This window comes from Malus sylvestris, chromosome 13 (assembly GCF_916048215.2).
Source record: "Malus sylvestris chromosome 13, drMalSylv7.2, whole genome shotgun sequence".
Lineage (NCBI taxonomy): Eukaryota > Viridiplantae > Streptophyta > Magnoliopsida > Rosales > Rosaceae > Malus > Malus sylvestris.
Genome location: NC_062272.1, coordinates 24,172,359 through 24,197,090, shown reverse-complemented (window position 1 = coordinate 24,197,090; position 24,732 = coordinate 24,172,359). Strand labels below are relative to the sequence as shown.

General features: G+C 36.8%; 1 protein-coding gene across 2 annotated transcripts; it reads right to left on the bottom strand.

The window, feature by feature from the left end:
* Positions 1–8,824: 8,824 nt before the first annotated feature.
* Positions 8,825–23,384, bottom strand: LOC126596103 (uncharacterized). 2 transcript variants are annotated; one of them, XM_050262580.1, is made up of 7 exons: positions 23,011–23,381; positions 22,547–22,611; positions 20,759–20,793; positions 18,447–19,198; positions 12,824–12,913; positions 12,676–12,737; positions 8,825–9,111 (listed from the first exon to the last, which is right to left on the bottom strand). In XM_050262580.1, the coding sequence occupies exons 1-7, from the start codon at positions 23,254–23,256 to the stop codon at positions 9,006–9,008; spliced, it is 1,356 nt and encodes a 451-aa protein (XP_050118537.1). In that variant the 5' UTR covers positions 23,257–23,381; the 3' UTR covers positions 8,825–9,005. The 2 variants fall into 2 exon arrangements, 1 of the variants encoding a protein (XP_050118537.1); XR_007613829.1 differs by lacking the exon at positions 8,825–9,111 and having other exon boundaries at positions 12,675–12,737; positions 12,824–12,926; positions 23,011–23,384.
* Positions 23,385–24,732: the final 1,348 nt, after the last annotated feature.

Genomic DNA, 24,732 nt, shown 5'->3' with positions numbered 1-24,732 from the left:
CCAGCCCCACCCTGCATCTGGATCCGTCCACAACCGTACCCTCGCGAAAAAAAAAAAAAAAAAAAAAAAAAAAAGGAAGGAGGTTGGTGATGTTGGTTCGCACAGAAGGTAAAAAAAAAGGAAGGAATCGCACAGAAGGAAAAAAAGGAAGAAAGAAGGAAGAAAAAAAATATTTGGTTGGATTTTTTGTTTGTTTGTTCGGCATCGGCATCGACATTTGCACTTGTACTGGCATTGGAATCTTGCACTAGCATGGAAATCTTGCACTGGCATTGGAATCTTGCACTTGCACCGATGGAATTTTGTATTGAATTGGCATCGGAAGTTAGCATAACAAAGCTTGCATCCACATCGTCTGTTGGCAAACTCATGTCGTATACCGTCATGAGTTTGACGGGGGGTGTTGGAATTTATTAGGTTTATTTAGGAAATTAATTAGAGATTTGATTTGATTTTGTAGTAGGGTATTTTTGGCATTTACGCATTAGGGTTTCTTAGGTTTATTGCTCTATAAATAGAGCTTGTAATTTAGTTTGAGAGTAAGTGAGTCACAATGTAGTCTCTAGGGTTTTTTGTAGCCGTCTCGGCATTCTCAGTTTGTTCAATAAAATTCTTATTATTTTGTTCGTCTTGTTCGTTCCGCACTCTGATATTCAACTGATATATCACTACCCCTTAGAATTGATGAGTCTATAGCTTAAAATATACCTACAAGATTATCGAACTCTTAAACAATCCAATTAACTAGAAAATGACACACATACACACACAAAAAATATATAAATGTGACGACCCGTCCCTAATCTTATGTTTTTACAAAATTTAAAAGTGTGATTTTATGAAAATGACATCAAAGGCAAGGGTCTTGACTTCCGTTGACTAACATATAGCGAGGTGTATGAATTAATCCATTAGCGTTTTCTTGAAGTACTCAACATTACGAAACTGGAAACTCGAGAAGTACTTTTGGTTTGGTCACTATTTATATATATTTTATATATTTTTCTAATATATATACTTTATTTATGATTTAGTGATTTTTTGGGGGGAAAAAGTTGAAAAAGAGGAAGAGAAAGAAGAAGAGGGAACGGGAGAGGGAAGAGAGATGGGTTGCTGCCCAATCGCAGGAGAGGAAGAGAGGGAACTGACCAACCAGAGAGAAGGGAAATGAGGGAAGAAATAAAGAAAGGGAAGAAATCGGGTCACCACCTTAACCCGTTTTTTTTCTCGACCCGGTCGGAAATAATGGAATCCTTAGGTTCCGCAGGCCAAATTACGTCGGTTTAAGTTGAACCACCATTTGGAATGTACTCCACGACCCTCTCCTTATCATTTTCATCCCAAATTCGAAGAAATTGGGCTCGAAATCACGAAGAATGGCACTGGTGGGTGCGGCGGGTCACGTAGGCAATCGGCCAATCCCGAAGGTAATCATGTCAATCTCCACCACCATTAGGCTCCCCTAGAACCCAGGAATAAAGCCCAGGCAGTGGTGGAGGTGTTGGAGCAAGTTTGGAGGTCGAATCAAGCACACCTAAATATAGGGTTTCCAACGGGTTTTAATGAAATTGAAGCTCTTCCCGGCCTATTTGGCCTTGGTCACATGTATGAAAGTTACCCTACTCATTGAGATCTTCATTCCTGTAATTTTTGGTAATTTTTGGAAATAATTGGATTTTCCGACGAGTCGAGACGGCCGACCGCCACCCACGGCGGTGCGTGGCCAAGGGGCCGTCAATGTCATTCTTAGGCTAAATTAGAGGCCTTGAGTTTAGTTTTGGTAATTTTATAACGTAGGTTGATCGTTTGAAACTAAATTCCTTACGATACATTACTTGGTAAAAATGTGAATCGACGATCCGACCGTTCGATCGTCACCAAACTTTAATATGTTATAGTACATAATATTTAAGGAGCATAGGAAATTATGGATTGGGAATCCGACGTACAGATCTTCCTGAATTGAATTTGTAAGTTCATAAAATAAAATGTTAACCGCCACTTGGTTTTGGCAATTGGCGGAGATCCGACCGTTGGATCGTAATGGAACTTTAGGATGTTGTTCGAGAAGTATAATGTGGATTTTTAGAAGTAACAGATTGAAAATCTATGATGTGGATTTTCCGGATTGAATCTTAAGGGTGTGTTTTATGTAAATTATGTATTCTATCGATAAGAATTTTGAGATGTGATTTGATAATTGTTCTAGGCGCCGATCGCTCGTGACGCCTCTTTGTGTGTGCTAGGGAGTTGTAGAGTAAACTCTAAGTGAGTGAGTCTTTTCCTTCCTATTGTATACATCTACATATATATATATATATATGATTGATAATTTCACAAATGGTTATAAATTGATTATTGCATATAATTACTGTGAATGCTTAGAAGTACTGATGTGAACTACAAATAGCTTGATCCCTGTTTAGGGTACGTAGGCAGTCTAACGAGACGCTAGATGCAGCCATACTATAAATGAGACTAAATAATTGAGACAATAGCCTTGTTTGGGAATTGAGCAATGTGAAGGAAATTGGTGAAAATATGAGATTTAAACTTATGTTTTTAGTGATTGGATATTGGTCATAAATCAATGTGGAAGGAATCAAGAAATTGAAATAAGGAAACGTAAGTAACGATAGTTAATTAAACTAGTGTTTTGTTGGACTTATCCTTGATAATTATTTCTGAAAATAAATAATTCGGGCGCAGGGCGTTATAGATTGTGCATTTTACGCCACATTATATATATATATATATATATATATATATATATATGTATATATTGGAAAAATACTATGATATGGTTAAGTTTTAGATCTGCATTATGGCATATCCATATGTATATTTTCCTGCACATAATTATTGTGAATGCTTTGAAGTGCGAAGGTGAACGCATAATACATAGGTAAGTTCAAGTGAGTTATGGTATTAGTTGAAATGATTGGGTTATGGCATGATCACATTTATGTTTTAGGCAACTCCGACATTGTAATACAGGTTGCCTATGAGTTGCATATGTCATATGAGATTGCTTTAGTTATGCGAGATATGATGAGATGCATCTAGAGCTCATAAACTTGCACCCCGGTGTTAGTGCTCCTGACCGTGGCCAGAGCATAATCCTTCACGTGATGTTCACCTCCCGCATCTTACGCTCACCTTGGATCCAAGGTAGGTGCACAGTCCTGTCTTACAGACCACTTTAGGTGGTTCCAACTCGTAGGTAACCTGCAATTATTCGCACAGTCTTCATGTGATCGTAGCACTTAAGCGTATTTATTTACACCCAGTCCTATCGTACAGACCACTTTAGGTGGTTCCGACTCGTGTGCATGTATACTTATTGAGCTATGGATAAGTCGTACAGATCACTAGAGATGACTCCGACTTATGAGCTAGCATATATGATGAAATATGTGATAAGCTAGCATATGTGATGAAATATGTGATGACTAGCATATATGATGAAATATGTGATGAGCTAGCATATATGATGAGATATGTGATGAGCTAGCATATATGACGAAATATGTGATGAGCTAGCATATATGACGAAATATGTGATGGGCTAGCATATGTGATGACATATGTGATGAGCTAGCATATATGATGAGATATGTGATGAGCTAGCATATGTGATGAGATATGGATAAGTCGTACAGGTCACTAGAGGTGACTCCGACTTATGAGTTAACCTTGATTGATAAGATATGGGTGCAATCGTACAGGTCACCATAGGTGACTCCGACTTGCGTGCTAGTATGAGTTATTAATCACATGATTATTGATATTGCTGATGAAATGCTGTGTTTTGGTATATTTATGATTTTTCTGGAAAACTATACAGGTGTTGTAGTGAGGGGTTGTAATGTTTTATACGGTTTCTATTAAAATTGTGTTTCCAAGGCCACTCACCCTTGTTTGGTTTTCACCCTCCAGGTTTTATTAGTTGAGCTTCTTATCGTCGAGGATTTATGGCAAGTCTTGGTATTGGAGATTACCTTTGATGGTATGATTCTTAATTCATTATACTGTACTTACTTATGCTCTAACGTCACGTGTGAAGGGGGTTCATTCCCACTCACCAGCGCACCCTAGTATTTAGGCATTCTTAAGTTTAAATTTATTCACATTTTTCCACATCATTACACTTTATGGCTTCGTCACCTTCCAGGTGTCGGCCAGCACAGCTCGATTCGAAGTCCTAAGGGACATTACAGATCGGGGTGTGTCAATAAATGTATATATATAGATGAAAATGTAATTACTTTGGCCGTCACTTAATAATATGGTCTAGTGGTATTCCTCTTTCCTCTTCACTTGTAAGTGAGACTTCTTAAGTTCGATTTTAACCAAAGGCGAATTTGAACCACGTTATTGTTAGTCTATTGTAAGACTTATCCCACTCCCCCACTTATAGATAATATCGTTTGTTCAAAATAAAAAAGTAATTACTTTGGCCTAAAGCTCCAAAAAGCTTGAATCTTACAAGGACATGGTTAACTTTAAAGTTTGTAACCTACTTTGAGTTGGAAAAGTTAGCAATCTAGTGTATTTGAAGTTAGCGTGTTTTGGTATTTTTTGTGCTAGTGTTTTTAGTAGGATAAGAATTATGATTATTTTCTTATAATTTAGTAGGGTTTGCGATTGCTTTCTTGTTTGTTAAGATTTCAATTTTTATAAATACACCTTGTAATTTTAGTTGATAGAAATCTAGTCTAGCAATATTCTTGGTAAATATATAGTGTTCTTATTTCTTTACAGTCAATAAAGATAGTCAAAATTTATAATTAATTTGTTATTTTTCTCGTTATTTGATTTTTTTTCTATCACTATGGCCTCGCTATTTCAAAACAACTGCACCAAGAACACTGAAATATTACTAACCAACTGCACCGACAACACTGAAATTTCTAAGAAATCTTGCATCCCTTGCTTCATTTTCAAGCTATGGATTTATGGTGATTGGTTGACAAAGTCCTCCCCAAATCCCCACAAAAGTATCTTTGTATATAATTCAACTTCCAAGCTTCGCTTCAAATGAAAGCAAGGGATATATCATATATATATATATATATATATAGAATGTACAAGAATTTCAAGGTTTTCTGTTTTTGCTAAGAATATCTTTAATTGCTTTTGACAAAATTAAAGTTTATCTTTAATTGCTTTTGAAAAAATTAAAGTATCTGTGTTCTTTTAATAATATCCGATGTTCAACGTGTTGATCCAATGTCACACGACATAATGATAATAATTCATACCAGCAATATAGACACATGAATACAGATAAGGCATAAGATGTTGAAAATAAGATCGAATCCAAGTCCTATTACTTTCTCAGGATGCATCGAATGTAATATTTATAAGTTACCGTTGCTTTCCTTTTGTCAAAAGCCAACAGCATATAAGAATCTAGAAGAAAGTCAAGTGAATGTTAACTTGTTCGACTCTAAAAGTTACAAAGTCTAAGCGGGGAGCAGACAAAATAATTAGTAGCTAATTACGTTTTTTGGTGGCTTGAATGTTGATGCGGGCATGCCAATTTGCCACCGAGCTCGGCCGGGGAAAATAACTTGAAATATGGTGATGTGATGGAAGCCGCTATTACCTTCTGAATCAAGCGAGTCCGGCTGTTGAAGGAACACCATCGCCTTGAGTTCTAAAACCTGAAGACAAGGTTATGTAAATCACTGTGAAGTTATGGATTCTATGTACTGGGTTCAGCAACCTTAACTATTTTTTTTTTGTTGGCCAATTAAAGTAAATTTCATTAAAAGAGATGATAGTACAAGGTAAGGACAATTAAAAAAAATAGTCTAGAATAACCAAACAAAAGCCCAACTCCATAAAAGAAAATTACAATGAAATTGGCCCAAAAAGAGCAGCCCAACACAACTAACAACCAAAAAAGCCTAGAGAATGTAAAGCAGCCACCTCCACCAAAACAGCACCACCACCACTGCAGATCCGTCGCCATCACCCGAAATAAGGGTCGAAGAACTAAATGGATGAACAGAAAATGGGGGTAGGCAGGCTACCCGCGCTGAGAGTGCTCTCATAATCCTACCAAATAGTGCAAAGTGCACTTTAAATGCTACGAGCCACCAGAGCCACCAAAGTACACATCTGGAGGAGATCCTAAGAAGAGACACCCAATGAAACTAGCAGCAAGGGTAGATGGTTGTAAATTCATAATGAGGAGCGATATTTGGAAAGGACAAAGCCTCAACTATATTGGTGAAAATATAGGTCCACCGAATCGATATCAAACAGTATGGGCAAAGGTACTCAAAGGTTATGAGCGTCTTAATTGTAAAAGTGGATAATGTAACCTGAATGTAACCAATTATAGAATACCTCACTTCTCGGAGAAGCTAATGAAGTGACATCTTCGCCGACTGAGACTTAAGATAAATAGCCATCCACAGACTCAAAGCAAATCCTCGTCTATCTAGTCAGTCGAGATTCCTAAGGCAAACTGACTCCACAAATCTAGCCCCATCTATGCAGTCAATCGCCTTCACTGGTTGCTTCTGAAAAATCTCGTTTATCTAGTCAGTCGTCGTCCATTGACTGCCAACCAAACCTGAATGAGTTTATAGGGATAAATTGCTTGATGTTCAAGTTGTAAAGTCTGATACTCCATGGAATATTATCTTAATATAGTTAAAATTATCTTTAATTTCCTCATGGCCAATCCGTCCTTTTATCTCTTTTTAACTCATGATCAAGTCAAGTCTTATACTTGGTTATCTCGAGACTACTAGGGATAATTGCATGCACCACATATCTAGTCGTCACCTCAAGATGAGTCCTCATTGCATGAAACATTGGACTCGTTAATTATTCCTACTCTCAAGCATTTTCAGGATAATTCCAATAACACCTTAAACAATACTATGATTGTTAAAACCATAATACTATCTAGAAAAGTTATTAAAAATCAATTTCATCTTCTTTTAATCTAACAGCTCCAAATATATGGGTTGATAGTGGAAAATTGAGTATGGACATAACTACTAAAAATTTTGATTGAGAAAATAAGCATAGTTTATTGAGCAAATTCTTTAGGTTGCTGATATTGAAACTTTAAAAATTCATCATGCACTCTTACTTTTTGAAAATACAAACGAAAAGGTTGTACTTTAACGAGTGCAATACTTGTGTGTGCACAAGGACTCATTATGCACTATTTACGAGAAGAAATTGCACCTACCATCAACACACCCGTCCACATTTGTCGTCACTCAAGTGAAATACGTGACTTGTCCTAACTAAAAGGGAAGAAACGTGAACAACACTTATTGAATGACGTGATAGCACGTGTGGCCATCAGGCTCAATACATCAACAGAAATATCACACCCAACTATGGGCAATGTGTGGAGACGTCGAAAAATCTATCAAACTCTGAGCTGGTTTGGTATTGCTTGATATGAGAATAAGTTTATTTTTTTTCTGCTTCACATTTTCAACATTTTTTTACCAAAAATTGTGAAAATAAGCACCAAACACCTTTTTGAACTTAGCTTTTTTTTATACCCACTTTTTATAAAAGCACATCAATACCAAACCAATACTCTTAACTCATTTCTATTCTCCAATTTCCGACTACTCAATGCTATGTTTTTCACTTTTGGCAGTAGTCCTAGACCCAGCTTTGGTAAAGATTGTGGTAAAGCTCTACGAAATTTCATCTTGTCATTTATCACATGTTACCATTGAGTCCAATTTGGGCCTAGCAATGATTTGGTATCATCGCAATTTGGTCATTGGGCTGGCAAAGAAGTAACTCTCAATTGGGCTCATTACTTGTGGGCCTAGGTATTACTTACCTAATAGGAGGTTTTTTTTGTTTTTTTGTTTTTGGTCGAAAGCCAATAGGAGGTTAATGGGGGTATATATTTACGCCAAGAAGTGATTAAGATTTAAGAACATTTATCTTTACACTCGAAGCTTTCATGTGCCGTTGCACACTCCGTCAGTAACACGTATAAAAATGCGAAACAAACCTGTAAACATAACTTCATATAGCAATTATTATCTCTGTGAGGACATAGCTTCCTCGATAAGTTTATCTTACGCGAAAAACGAAGCACCAATCAATTTGCAGCTAGAGACGCAAATTTTTGAAAACCAAGAGTCTTTGGAGTTAACAATTCCTGGCCCAAAAAAGTACAAATAAAACGGTTACGAATAAATTAAACTCATGACATAAATATTTTATCGTACATCCTTCGAACCACAATTTAAGAGAAAATTACTATCAACGGACTGGAGCTAGCCTTCCATTGGCTCGTCCCATCGATAACAAGAAGAGAGTTACAAATGAGAAAAGTTTTCGAAATATCATATGAACTTTTACATTTTTTTTTTCAATTTTTCATGACTCATCTTAACATCATTAAGTTTTTCATTCAAAATACTTGCACATAACTCGTGTTTAGGGTTCTTTCAAACAATTGGCCTCATTTTAACTTCATTTCATTGTTTACCACAAGCGATGATTTTGTAAAAACAATGTATATTTTGAGGACTATATACTGTTGAAAATAAACTCAAATCAAAATTATATCATGTCATTACACTAAGTTTCATTTTGTTTTAGAATAAAAATAAGTATTCTATTGCATAATCATTTCATTTTTAGTTTGTAGAAACTCTAGATTTTTGTTCCGTTGAATGCAACCTTCTAGAAGGCTTCTAGAAGGGAGTGAAGAGTTGAAAGTTATAAATAGGCCTAAACACAAGTCATGTGCAACATACACAACTTATTCGGATAGAAAACCTAACAAAGTTGAGAGCATATGACAAATTGATAGTTTCAAAAAGTTAACATGACAAATCACTTAAAATTTTAGTTCACATTCAAAAATTTTGCATTGTAAAACTCTAAATGGGCCCTTGGTTGAATTTTTTTGGAAATATAAATAGGTAGGGTCCAGGAAGATGTTTCTGCAAGTGAATACCGTTCTTGACTTGTGCCTTAAGGAAACTTTCCAGTTAATCTTCATCAGAATAATTGAACTTGACCGAGTGTGATTGCTGATCAATCTGCCCTCCTGTGTATGACCCTCGCTTCTTTTTGGTCTTTTCGTGCCGAAAATCCCTGCAAATTCAATGGAAAGCATAATTAAGAAACAAGTGCCTAGAGAGCCACTTAGTATTACGATCTAGTGGTATTCATCTTCACTTGTAAGTGAGAAGTCTTTGGTTCGATTCCCGCCAAAGCCAAAGTTAAACCATATTATTATGGCAAACCCATTGTTAAGACGTGACCCACTTGCCCACCCCCTTAATGTAGATACTATCGTTTGTTTAAAAAAAAAATTAAAAAATAAAAATAAAAAACACAAGACATTCTAGAGAGTTCATGCACATGGTACGTGTGAGAATGAATGAAGGGCATAAAGCTTTAAGTCTAATATAGTTCTCAACAGGAGCATCACAATCAGCTCAATAGCAATATGAAAGACACTAGTTATCGTTTTATTTTTGAAAATTTATGTTTAAAGAGTGCCAAATCATTCAGCTCTTTATGTACACCAAAAATATAACCTTTTCTCCATACTCCAGTAGGACAGATAAAAAAATTAGTCCAAGAGTCCTGCCCTCCTGGGCGACAGTTTTTGCGAAACTGTGACCCGAAATTAGGTTGCACTATAGTGTTGGATTACAAACAAGAGAAGTGGGGTTATTAGCCATAGAATCCATATGTTACGGACAGGCGCTCAAAAACAGTACATTAGTTGAAACTCGAAATACATCGGAGTTTCCCCAATAAAACCAATTTCCCTATAGCAGAGGTCCACTGGAGAAGAAGAGAAGGATGGTTAGAGGTGAAGAAATAAGAGAGAGCAAAGAGAGGTGGATGCTTATCCCTTTTTTTCTGGAAATAGCTTAACCCTAACTTGTGCATTAGAAAAAGCCGCACGGTCTAAAATTTTGATTAATACAATAAAATAAATTCATTCATATAAGTCACATGTTATTTTTTCAACAGTATACTACATTACAATTATTTCCTAACAGACAATATGTTCGAAGGATTTATACCATTTATGTTTATCATATCTTTCACAGCCGATCCTCTAACCCCTAACCCTTTCCCTGTTCTAGTATGATGATGGGTGTCTTGTCGGAACATTTTAATCTACTGAACCCCCACTCCATTCTTTATCCAAGTTGATTTCCAAGGCAATAAGTGTTAGGTTTTTGGCTCGTCAAATATGTCCTAGTTGGTTTAGGATTGTTTTAGGAAACCTAGAGGTATACCGATTCTTGTCCTAGAGGGATTAGGAAAGAATTTCAGTTTCCTTATTCAATTTAGGTTTGGATTTCTAGAAGTCTATTTGGATTTGAATAGTGTAATTTCCTAGTCCACTTAAAAATAGGAATTCAATCAGCCTTGGGACATGTAAGCCAACCCTATGTCTATAAATAGGGTGCGGCAAGGTTGTTTTTCAAAAAGAGAAACAGAAAACAGCCAGATAGCCAAGACTTTTGAGATTATTTCTAGGGTTTGCAAAAGTTCTGTAATCTCTATTATTAATCAAAGGAGTAGTGATTCCTCTGCCTAGAGAAATCACAATTGAACGTAAGCATAAGTTCTGCCGAACCAGTATAATTCTTGTGTGTTTCTAAGTTTTCTAATATTTGCTAGTTTAGTCTATTGCCGTTGGTTACATTAAAGAACAAGGTCTAGTGTGCGGGTTTTTTCAACAATACGAGGGGTTTCCGTTGGAATGAAATAAGACACTAGAGACATCTAAACGTAGCTTTGATTACAAGTCAGCTAGATGATTTTTTTGTTTCACTATGAGCCCCACCAGTTGTTTACCCAATTAACAGCCATATTAACTGTCCGTCAATCTATAACCTTTGCACGGCCTGACTCCAACTTAAATCAAATTACTCCTATTACATTTAAAGCCTTTCACTAAACATGACCAAACCATCTCAAACAATTATTCCTCCAATTCATTTTATCGAGGACTGGTGTCATCCCCACCCGTTTGCGTATATATAGATTGTTTATCTTGACACTCATTCACATAAAATCCTTATATCAACTACACTGACTTAGGCACAACTCAATTCAATGGGCATGTTGGTTTGAACTTGCCAGTGATGTGCACTTTTTTTTCAAAATTACAAACATTTTTGTGCCACCGAAAATAGTAGGCCGTGTAGCAATCTATTCATTAAGCTTCAAAGGTGCTTTAAAATCATAATTACTATATTTTGGATAAATTACATTTTACTCCCTCAGGTTTGAAGTCGATTTCAATTTCTTACAACATCTTTAAAACATTTCAATTTCATACATTTACTAATCATTTTATTTCAATTTCATACATCTTTTAAAAAATCTGTTAAGTTAACCGTTAAGTGATGACGTGGCGAATAAGAAGTCCCCATTTGTGCCGACGTGGCTGCCACATTTGTGCCTCGTGGCTAAACACTTAATAAAATATTTAAAATATTAAAATAATTAATTAAAGAAAAGTTTAAAAAATAAAAAATAAAACCCAAAACTAGATCGTCTTCCCCACCCCCTTCTCCACACCCGAGCCCACCCCCAAATCACACTCCCTCTCCTTCATCTTCCCCAAATCAGAGACGCCCCTTTCTCCCCACCCGAGCCCACCCCCAGATCCCCCCTCACGACCTTCTCCCGCCTGCCCACTACTTGACGTCATTGGCCGCAGCAGCCACTGCGCCTCCCACACCTGCTACGACGTCGGTGAGTGGAAAAATCATAGATGATTTCACCAGAAAGGGCACCGTCAACAAGGTCTGTCAAGTGATCGGAGCTGTCGTCGATGTTAGGTTCGACGAGGGGTTGCCGCCGATCCTCACGGCTCTCGAGGTCCTGGATAACTCGAAGGTGGGATTAGAGATTAGAGAGGAAGAGGTCCTGGATAAGGGTTTTTGGGTTAAGGGATTAGAGAGAGAGAGGGAGTGTGATTTGGGGGTGGGCTCAGGTGGGGAAGACGATCCGGTTTGGGGGTTTTTTTTTTTTTTTTTTTTTACTTTTCTTTAATTAATTAATTTAATATTTTAAATATTTTATTAAGTGTTTAGCCAAGTGGCACAAACGTGGCAGCCACGTCAGCACAAATAGGGACCCCTTATTCGCAACGTCATCACTTAACGGTTAACTTAACAGATTTTTTAACGGATGTATGAAATTGAAATAAAATGATAAGTAAATGTATGAAATTGAAGTATTTTAAAGATGTAAAAAATTGAAATCGACCCCAAACCTAAGGGGGTAAAATGTAATTTACCCCTATATTTTATATATGTTATCTAATATAAACGTAGCCGACCCCACTTAGTGGGAAAAGACTTTGTTGTTGTTGTATCTAATATAAACATAAAAGGTTTCACTAGTTAACTATGGTGCAAACTGCAAACTTATTTCGGTTTTTAATTCAGCCAAAGACCTATAAGATTTAACAATACAAGAGGAAACAACAATTTGGACACAAAAAACTGACCCACTCTCTAACAGAGGTGTGCCCTACCATTGTATGTGGGAGCCACCTGTATCAGAGTGTCGGTTTTGTTTATCTAACTAGCACTACTCCAAAAAGGAAAAGCAAGATGATAATTCAAGAGCATAAAACAGTTTAAAATACAACAATGTGGCAATCAGAATACACACCTTCCTCGGACTTGCCCAAGAATCTCTTGTGCTTTTGCACCGTAGCCAATCTCCGCACCATCCTGCACAGAATTGAGAGGGAGAAATTAGTGGACAAAAATACGTACGGAGTACAAGAAAATAATACAGAAGCTAATCAGTCTCACACCTTTGCCCAGTAAGAATTATCTCGAAGCTTCTCATCAACAAATTCCACCTCATCAGCTTTTACCCTTTGAAATGCATTAACGGTCTTTGGCTGCAGTAACAGCCTTTATCAACATTGGTTAAACTTTAACCCTGAAGTTACATAAGTATAAAGAGCAAGAGAGAGAAATAAAGAAAAGGAAACAAACATCAATCCAACAACAGCATAAAGCACCACACACAAAACTCATGCATAATATACAACAACAACAACAACAAAGCCTTTTCTCACAAAGTGGGGTCGGCTGTATGAATCTAGAACGCCATTACGCTCGGTTTTGTGCCATGTCTTCCGTTAGATCCAGGTACTCAAAGTCTTTTCTTAGAGTCTTTTTCAAAGTCTCCTAGGACTTCCTCTACCCCTTCGGCTTTGAACCTCTGTCTCGTAATCGCATCTTCTAACCGGAGCGTTTGTAGGCCTTTGTTTCACATGTCCAAACCACCGTAACCGATTCTCTCATCATTCCTTCAATTTCAGCTACTCCTACTTTACCTCAGATATTCTCATTCCTAATCTTATTATTTCTCATGTGCCCACACATCCAACAAAGTATTCTTATCTCCAATACACTCATTTTATGTACATGTTTGCATACGACGATCGCACAACATACTCAATGCACTCTTTCATTTCATCCATCCAACTTGTATTCTATGGTTGAAGTCTCCATCTAACTCTCTATTTTGTTGCAAGATAGAGGTAGCGAAAATGGTCGCTCTTTGGCACTTCCTGATCTCCAATCCTCCCCTAACTCATTTGAGCCTCCGTTCAAACTGAACTTGCACTCCATATACTGTCTTTGACCAACTTAGGCGAAGACCTTTAGATTTCAACACTTCTCTCCAAGGTTAAGCTTCCTATTTACTCTTTCATCTATCAACACTATACTGTCTGCGAAAAGCATACACCAAAGAATATCACCTTGAATATGTCCAGTTAACTCATCCATTACCCATGCAAAAAGGTAAGGACTTAAAGATGAGTCTTGATGTAACATTATAGTTATGGGGAAGCTTTCGGTTTGTCCTTTATGAGTTCTTACGGCAGTCTGTGCTCCATCATACATATCCTTTATAGCTTGGGTATATGCTACTTGATAGGAGCATATTTATGCGCCTTAGTTAGCTAGTTCTTATGCATTTTCGTTATGTTTTCTTCGTTAAAGTAGTCTTTTAAGCTACTTTCATGTGTTTTCAGGTTTAAAGGACACATTACATGAAATGATGCAATTTGGAGCTTTTTGGAGCAAAAAGTGAGCTTGGATTGAAAAGTACATGCTTGGAACACAAGGTTGGGATGAAATTGAAGATTTGAAGATTTGAGGATTCCTAGTACAAGAAGGATTCCTAGTCCGATGAGGAGTCCTAACTGAAGAAGGATTCCTAATCAACGAGGAATTCCTAGTTGAAGATGGATTCCGAGAAGAACGAAGATTACTACTCAAACGAGGTTTCCTACTTGAAGTAGGAAAGCTAAGCCTAAAAGTTTCCATTTTGGGTTGATCTTTCCTAAACCTAAATGGCCTTGCGTTTTAACAACATTAGAAGGTTCCTAAGCGTTGAAAGACACGAAGAGTGGTTCTAGAACATTTTCTCATCCTTGCCGTGGGTTGGGCTTATTTCTTCTTGGTTTTGGGCTTTCTAGAAGCCCTATCTACAAACCCTAACCCTAGCCACTAATCAGCCGCACCTTTCCCCTTCTAGAACACCTATTTCCTTGCCTTGCAAGGCATTCTAGAAAGCCCTAACCCTAGCCCACTTAAGCAGCCGCACCCTAGGCCTTTTCCCATGCAAAAATCTGATTGTTTAACCTAATTTCTTGTGGATTTTCAACCCTAGCCGCACCTAAACCCTAGCCCATTGTCTAACCTGATTTCTTTAGGGTTTGTAGTGCCTATATATATGTGTTTTTACATCCTTTGGCCGACGACCACCTCCCATATCAACCATTCACGCCAGAAATTCATACCAAGACTTTGCCGCAGCCTTCCACCCCCAAACTCCCAACTTTCTGCCCAAATTCAACCTTTGCCGCAACCTTCTATCCAAGTAACCATTCATCCACCATAGCCGCACCTTTCCATCACCATAACCACCTTGTGCAGCCACCATTAAAGGAACCAAGGAGTAGTGCCGTGCAAACCAAAGGAAGGAAGAGACCTTGCACATGCAATCTGCAACTAGTGGAGTGTTTGGAGTTCTTTCTTCTCTTGTTTCTGTTTTCATGTTTAATTTAACTTGCTGTTCAATTATGTTAAACATGTGGAACTAATTTCTTTTTAGTTAGAGGCGAATTTGAAGCCATGGACATATGTTGGTTATGATTTGATTTACTCTAGTTATGAATTCATGAACTTTAGATGTGGTTTACTTTTCTGTTTTGATTGATAACATGTTTATGTATGTGGGTTGAGGGTCGACACTTAATTTGCATGCCTAAACTTGATGCTAGGATATAAGGGAATTTCACCTAATCGTTATTAACTTATATTCATAAGTAGTAAAAGTCGCTAGTCACGATTGTGTTAAGTAAACCCTAGGCTGGATTAACATGCGTATTCCATAGTTATGAATGCCTAGTCGATGTTTATGATTTCCGTTGAACTTAATGATCTTTGTTGAATGTCTCTATCATGCGTATTCCATAGTTAGGGACTTTGATGAGGAATAATTTGGTTGTAATGCGTATCCCATTCAATCCAATGAATCTAGGGAAATCTGAAAGTTAATTTAAGTGAACCTAATTAACTTGGAGCATTGTCATTCATTGTTTGTTGAAGTCATAACTGGGAATCAAATTATATGCATATGTTCATGTGTGGATAAGGAACCCTCTAACTAAGTTTCTCATCATTCTATTTCATCACAATCTGTTTTGTTTGAAGTTTGTTTACAAGTCTCTGTTTTAATTTCAATTTCGTAAAAATTAATCCCCCATTTATTTTAAAGTGTTAGATCAGTTAGAAATTAATTTAGTGTGTGTTTTTAAGTGTCTTGAGTCAAGTTATAGTCCAATTTCGTCCAAATTAGTGTTAGGTGCTCAAAACTGCCCAGAAAGTGTTTTTAAGGCAGTTTTGAGTGTTTTGAGTGCTGTTTGAGTCTTTTGGTTTGTTTTAGTATTTTAGAGTTTAGTTTTGCATTCTTTGAGTCTAGTTTAGTGTTCTACATTATGTTTTTACGTTTTGAGTCAGTTTCACATTGATTAGCATCCCTAGTTAATCCCCGGTCTAGAACGATCCCTATTTGCTCATATACTACAATTGTCATCCATAGGGTTTAATTTGTGTGTCAAGTTAATTTTCACATCACTACTTGTACTCCTTTCTTCTCTAAAATCCTCCTAAGAATGTCTCGTGGGACCCTATAATATGTTTTTTCTAAATCTATAAAAACCATGTGCAAATACTTTTTCATCTCTATATCTTTCCATAGATCTTCGTAAGAGATAGATTGTCTCCATGGTTGAGCGTCCTGGCATGAATCCGAATTGGTTGTCCAAGACCCATGTCTCTTGCCTCAGTATATGCTCAATTACTCTCACAGAGCTTCATTGTATGACTCATTAATTTAATACCCATATAGTTTATGCAATTTGTACGTTGCCCGTATTCTTGTAGATGGGCACCAAAATGTTCTTTTGCCACTCATTTGGCATCTTCTTCGTTTTCAAAATCTTATTAAAAAGGTTTGTGAACCATGTTGTACCCGTCTCTCTCAAGACTTTCCACACTTCGATCGATATATAATCTGGGCCCACTGCTTTTGTATGCTTCATCTTTTTCAAATCTACAACCACTTCTTCCTTCTTGATTCGACAGTAGAAGTAGTTTCTACACTCTTCTGAGTTACTCTACTCCACCAAAGAAGTACTCCTTTCTTGACTTTCATTGAAAAGATTATGAAAATAACCTCTCTATCTGTCTTTGACCACATTCTTTGTAGCAAGAACCTTTCCATTCTCATCCTTAATGCACCTCACTTGGTTCAGGTCTCGTCTTCTTTTCCCTTGCTCTAGCTAGTTTATAGATATCCAACTCTCCTTCTTTGGTATCTAGTCGCTTGTACATATCGTCAAAAGCCACTAGCTTTGCTTCTCTCACAGTTTTCTTCGCCTCCTTCGCTATTTTATAGCTTTCACTGTTTTTGTCGGTTTTATCCTTAGACTTTACAACATTCCTTCTTAGCCTTAACTTTTGTTTGTACATCCTCCTTCCACCACCAAGATTCCTTTTGATGTGGAGCAAAACCCTTGGACTGTCATAATACCCCTTTTGCTACTTTTTAGATACAACTAGTCATGGAATCCCACATTTAGCTAGCTTCCCCCTTTTTATCCCAAATGCATTGAGTGATTACTTTTTCTTTGAAAATGACTTGTTTTTCTCCTTTTAGATTCCACCATTTAGTCTTTGGGCAGTTCAAGGTCTTGTTCTTTTTTCTCCCTCTTTTGATATGTACATCCATCACCAACAAGCGATGTTGATTAGTCAAGCTCTACAAGTTATACAATCCTCCTTTCTCGTTAGAAGAAAATCTATTTGTGTTTTTGAAGACCTGCTCTTGTAGGTGATCACATATTCTTCTCTCTTCTTAAAGAAGGTATAGGCTAAGAAGAGATTATATGCCATTGCAAAATCCAAGATGGCTTCCCCATCCTTGTTTCTCTCCCTAAAACCATGACCACCATCAACACTCCATAGTTGCCTGTCTCCTTGCCCACAGGTCCATTTAAATCTCCTCTTATAAATACCTTCTCTGTCTGACCGATTCCTTGCACCAAGTCTCCAAAGTCTTCCCAAAATTTCTCCTTCAAACTCGTATCCAACCCTACTTGAGGTGCATACGCACTAATCACATTGATGAGTTCTTGTCTTATTACAATCTTGATTGCCATAATTCTATCTCCTACCCTCTTGACGTTTACAACATCTTGTGTCAGGGTCTTGTCCACGATGATGCCAACACCATTTCTCATTCTATTTGTGCCCGAATACCAAAGTTTAAAACCTAAGTTTTCAAGATCCTTTGCCTTGAGACCAACCCACTTAGTTTCTTGGAGGCACATAATATTTATCCTTCTCCTCACAATAACTTCCACTACTTCTATAGATTTTCCCGTTAGGGTTCCTATATTCCACGTTCCTAAACGCATCCTACTCTCTTGAACTCTACCCTTATGTCCTAACTTCTTCGCCCTCCCCCATCTAATAAGGTCAAAGTACTTCTTGAACTCTACCCTTTTACTGGTTCCAAAACTCATCCATAATATAGAACACAATAATAGTTGAGAAAAAGTTTCCCAAGAACACACTCATTTGAAATGACATAGTGGAGTGTCAAAACAATACGACTTCAAACCGCCTCCAAAACTAGTAAAATTAGATTCAAGTAATACTAGGACAAAAGAGCTTGAATCAAAAGTAACAAGAGTTCAATATGAGACAAGCTTTTCATTTATTCACATATAAAATGGAAGAAAAAATGCGTTTGATAAGACATGTAGAACCTAGAGAACCTTTAAAGAGGCTGCATGAATAACTCACATCTCAAATGGTTCCCATCACACATAAAGGTCAAGGAAATACCTCAGCTGAACCGTTGAGTTGCTTCTTGCTTTTCTTTTTCGAAGACTTCTCGGCCCTTTTCTCTAGTTCACCAAAATTTTCAGCTTTTCCTTGTGATGCATCATTATTTACTGGTTGCTCACTTCCCTTGGATGCTTTTGAACCCTCTACCATTCTGCGATTGGATTCTTCATCTTCTTTGTTGTCAGTAGGCTGTGCATCATTTCCTTCAGAAACTAATCTTTTTCTTTTTTTGGAACATTTATTCTCCTTATCGGTAGCATCCGCTTCTGATATCTTGAAATCATCTTTTCCAGAACCAGTTCCATTCATATCTCCAATACTAAGCGCCTTCCCATTCTCACCACCTAAACTTTCAGAAACCAAACCATCTTTCTTTTTCTTCTTACTTTTAGATTTGACACTCTTCTCATCCATTGGATTGTCATCAGCAATTGATTTACAAATTTCATTTGCATCATTTTTTACTTCCAAGCCATGCTGCTCTACACCAGCACTGACAGAATCCGTACTTGACTTGGCCTTCTTTTTCTTCTTATCCTTTGGTTTCTTCTCTACCTCAGAATCACCAACACCATTTTCCTTTAAAGGCACAGCATCTTTGATTTTTTTGCCAGTAGCACCAGGAAATTGCTCTGATTGATGTTCTTCTGCTGCATCGGCAAGAGAACCAGAAGCTATCTTGGACTTCTTCTTTGCCTCCTGGGATAACTTATCGGCCTTTACCAGCAAGTGGAAGGTATCCTTAAATACTGTGCAGAATTAAAAAAAACTAACATAAGAGCAATATAAAAAGGGGTGTGATATCCACACCCATTTTTACTTCTCACACACCCTTATAATTTTCGGCCATCCGATTGGATGAATTGAAGAAGATCAACGGATATAAATTAACAAAGGGTGTGTGAAAAGTAAAAAAGAGTGTGTGGATAGCACACCCCTATAAAAATAAAGCTAAACTGTAGCAAAGGTCCTTGATCTATACCATGAGCTTAGTTTTGTCCCTAAACTCTACTAATAGTTTCTCCCATCCTCGAATTATGTCATTTGTTGCACTAGTAGTCCTTTTCGTTAGCTCCGACAACTTTTCCGTTAAGTTGAGGGATAAATAGGAATTTCATCAAAAAATAAAAAAATGAATTTTTTAAAGAGGGAGACTTGGCTCCTCAAAAGATTGATTAAACCTCGTGACCTATTTACAAAACTTTGTGCTTATGATTGGAACCCCTTAATATGAACGGCTCCAATCAGAAGTATGAAATTTTGTGAATAGACCACAAAGTATTTTGAGGAGGAACTCCTCAAACCTTAAGGAGCCAAGCTCTTCCCCTTTTTAAATAAATTTGATTTTTTTTTTCTGTATGAAAAGGCCACTATACCCTTAAATTTGATAGAAAGGAAGACAAATTTGACGGAAGGACCACTCATGCGACCAGTGGCGGAGCCACCTTTAGACTAGGGTAGGCTCGAGCCTATCCTCAAATAATTTTTTTCCTAACAACCTCTACTAACATTAATTAATTTTATAATACCACTATCAACTTGAATTTGTAATTGTATTAGTTAGTCCAATTAACTTCAATCTAACACATACAAAGCCTTCAATTTTTTACATTAGAGATTTGAAACTATAGTTATATACCAATATTAGTAGATCATATTCTCTATTTCTTGCCCATTTACAATTTTACCCTTTGCTTGCAGACTATTATTTTTGTTAATTTCTCATTTCCCTCTATTATATCATCTATGAAATCAAGAAGAGAAAAATATTTCCTTTTTCCAAATTAGCACAAAAAACCTTTCAAATGCTCTCAAGGCTTAATGTTTTTAGAAAAATGTTTTCTTGGTCGGTATGAGAAAATGAATGCATGGTCAGTCACCTTTGAATTTAATATCAAGAATGAAGAATAAATGAATGTGCTTTTAATAATGTTTCAACTCTTGATGTAGTTGACCATTTATAATGAAGAATAAATGTATAGTCACTCACTTTTAAATTTGATACCAAGACGACCAAAAGAACAAGATAGTTTCTACATGTATTATGTCCATTTTGATCTAAAGTGTGCCCCTCCTAACATGAATTTCTGGCTCCGCCACTGCATGCGACGCAGAGTTAAGTTAGAGGACAAGAAAAACTAATATGAGAGTTCAAGGACGAAAACTAAACATGGGGTAAAGTTCAGGGACCTTTACCTCATGACCTAAAAATAATGAACATATCTACATCATGGGACTCATACTTATACAATGGGGAGAGAGCCTTCATGCACGATGGAAAGCAAGCAAATTTATAAATTCCTACATACCTTTATCCTCGTTGTGGACATTTGTGCCTCCACTACTACATAACAAAGAAATGCAGGTCAAATTAAAATAGAGACTGTAATTTAATGTTTAATTAAATAGAAGTACGATCACCAAATGTATTTGAGGTATTATGGCAGTCTGCCAAACAGCATCGGGATTTTTCCCATTGGATGTCATGCCAGTGAGTGCCATCAGCATGATTCTAGAATGGCACACGAAAATCTAAGATAACCTCTAAAACCACCAGTATGTGACAACTATTGTTTAAAATATGATCCTGTAATCTAAAACTACTTAAGCATTAAAACAAAATCTATCGCCATCTAATCCCAAATATCTATGCCATGAAAGATTAGCATAACACCGTCCTTCTTGCTACTTCCACATCATTGAACTTACAAAAAATCAGAAAACAAAAGTTTCGTAATTTAAGTTGCCACACAAAAACTATCATCTGTATTAAACTCAGACCGTTTGAATACATTAAGTAGACGTGTGTAATGATTTAAAGAATCATTTCAAAAGTATTGAAGAAGATACTACAATTGATGATTGTCTAGTGTCTTCATAATGTTGAAAAACACGCCCACCAGACCTTGTTCTTTAATGTAACCAACGGCAATTGACTAAACTAGCAAATATAGAAAAAACTAAGAAACACACAAGAATTATACTGGTTTGGCAAAACTTTTGCGTACGTCCAGTTGTGACCGCTCCTTTGATTAATAATAGAGATTACAGAACTTTTGCAAACCCTAGAACAAATCTCAAAACTCTCGGCTGTCTCTGGCTGTTTTCTCTCTAAAAAATTAAGCCTTGCCGCACCCTATTTATAGGCATAGGGTCGGCTTACATGTCCCAAAGCTGATTGAATTCCTATTTCTAAGTGGACTAGGAAATTAGGCCATCTCCAACCGAGGGTTGACCAGAGGGCTAGTCCTTTGGCCCTCCAAGATATTAATATTTAAATGAACAGTACAAGGTCATATTTGGCTCCATCTCCAACCGAGGGTCAAAGGATCATAGAGCTTGTTTTAGCCCTGTCACAAAAAACCGTCTCTAACCGAGGGCCAAAGGGCCATAGGGTCAAACATAATTTATTATTTAAATTTAATGTTATTTAATGTTGTTTCATGTTACTTAATTTAATTTAATATTGTATAATGGCTTAGAAAGTTATAGGAAAAAAATTGAATTTAAAAAAAAAATATGAAACAAATTTTGCAAAATAGAAGTTATAGGAAGTTATAGAAAAAAAAATAGAAGTTATAAGAAAAAAAATTTGTAAATAAAAATAAATAAATAAAACTGTAAAAAAAAAAATTCAAAAATAACAGCTAGCCGTGCATTTGAAAATTTGGCCTAGCTTTCCTGTCAAATATAACCAACAGGAATGCTTACATTTCTAGCCAGCCCGGGGTTGGCTGGCTGGCTGGATTAGGCCAGCCCTTTGGCCCTTTCAGATTCTGTGGGGCCCACGAACCCTCTGGCCTAGCCCTCAGTTGGAGACGGTTTTCGGGTGTTTTTCGGCCCTCTAGCCCTCTGAACCCTTCGGTTGGAGATGGCCTTACAGTTATCCAAATCCAAATAGACTTCTAGAAATCCAAACCTAAATTGAATAAGGAAAACTGAAAATCTTTCCTAATCCATCTAGGACAAGAAACGGTATACCTCTAATTTTCCTAAAACAATCCTAAACCAATTAGGACATATTTGACAAGCTAAAATCCTAACATATAAAAATTCACTAAGAGAAGAAAAGAAAGTTGAAGAATTTGTCAAGTTACCACATCTCAGAATACTTGCAGTGCATTTCTCCCAAATCCAAATGAGAGTCCTTCACTTCACTTTTCTGCAAAAAGGTCAATAACCAAGTTTGAATTCAATTCACCATCAACCACAGAATACAGTATAAATTTATTTACAGTGTATAAAATCTAATACTTCGTTAAGGAACTGTCCAACTCCATCTTCTGGGACAATGTTACAAATACATTACTATTCAATCATATTAGATATGAACCAGGCCAAGGAAAACATCATAAGGGCTACGAAAATCGATACTGGATTAATTAATTAAGATCCAAAACAAACAGTAAAAATTTCTATAGAGAATGCTTTGATCATTTAGGGAGCTTTCAAAATGGGTCTTTCGAAACAACTTTCTGAGAATGCAACAATAAAAATTCATATATGCTCTGCATTTTCCTCCGTTTCTAGGCAACCAAACAGAAAATAGGCAAGTGCCCACCTCGATTCCAGCTTCTGAAAGGAACTTTTTCAAGGTTCTGGAGAACCCATTGCTCTCCAGGAACCAAGCCACGGCGCGGAGGAGTTGACCCTTCTGGTCGGGACTCAGAGTTTGGACTCCATCGGCAGAGCTACTAGGCTTGCTGTGCTTCATGTCTCGGTTTGCGAGCAGAACTTGGCGAGGCTTGAATGCGAGAAGGGAAGGGTTGATAGCGTCCTCCTGCGTGCTTGTTAGGGATTTGGGCATGCGAGGATTCTGATTTCTCTGAGCTTTATTTGGAGGAGGACGAGGAGGGAGAAGGCTCCAACGCCGCCTGAGGGTTTTAGGAGGAATTAGGGTTTATTTGTGGCTGTCAAGTTTAATATTGGGTAATTTGCAAAATTCAATTTTTGTATGTTACACCATTGATTTTTTGAACTGAACAAATTTATACTTTAAATCAAGGGGTGTGGTATCCACACATGCCAAATTACTTCTCACACCCTTCTTGTTAATTTTTTTCTTTTGATTTTTTTTAATTCATTCGATCCGAATGCCGAAAATTAGAAGGGTATGCGAGAAGTAAAATGGGATGTGTAAATATCACACCCCTAAATCAAACGTAGCTCACTTCTTTTTGTGTGTGAATAGGTGTCAAACCAAAGGATAAATTAGGAAGACTAAATTTTTTAAATCAAATTTACAAACTAAATAATCTGGTTATTGATGATTGAATTATTAATTAAGAATGATGCTGCTAGTTTGATCAAAAAAATGAAAAAAGAATGGTGCGAGCACCGAAGCTCACCCTTATTCTCTCTGCCTTTTAAAATACCAACATCATGCTGCTGAGGCACCAACAACATCATGCCCTTCAAGTTTTCTTTGCCTTTTACTGTTAGCAGAAAAGAAACTACAATTTGGCCACAAAGTTATTGGGGTCAAGGAATCCCACTGCACTCACCTTGGCTCTGTTAGTGGATGACACATAATTTAGTTTTAAAAATGGCAAACTTGAAATAGGTTCAATTTTATAGCCCAACATTAGAATTAGTCCAATTTTTAGTTACTTTTGACTTTAGCTCCAATGACTAGGATTCCATGTCAGCAATTTTTCTAATTAAGTTGATTTTTTTGCATTATTATTACTATTTTACCCTCCTATGACTTTTGCACATTCTCCATATATTTCCCACGTTTTAAATTTTTTTCAGAATTCAAATTCATTATTCAGTTCATCTTTCCTTGATAACAATTTTTGAATTTGAATTTCTTATCAATCTATTTTTAAGGAAGGCTTAATCACTTTTAACTTTCTATACAAATTACATGCAGATTTCTTAATCTAGTTTTATACGCGCTGTTTTCTTCAGAGACCTATTCTCCAGATACAATTTTATATGTGCAGATTTTGTCAACAGCATGGCTTAATCTAGTTTTATACGTGCAGATTTCTTTAGAGACCTATTCTCCAGATACAATTTTTATGATCGTGTTTTTCCTTCGTGGTTTGGCGATAACCTTCTCCATCTATCAAAGGACTAAAACACAGCAAAATGAATGCCACAACCGGAAATCTATTGGGGAAGAAACACGCCCCAACAAGCGATGTAGGTGTAATTGAGTGCCAATTATTTTCAAGTCAGGTATATTATAATTGTTTTCTCCTTTATTGTTGTTTGCTGTGCGAATTCAAAACATGAAGACTTTATCCTAATCCCCCTAATCCCTTTCTATCATCTC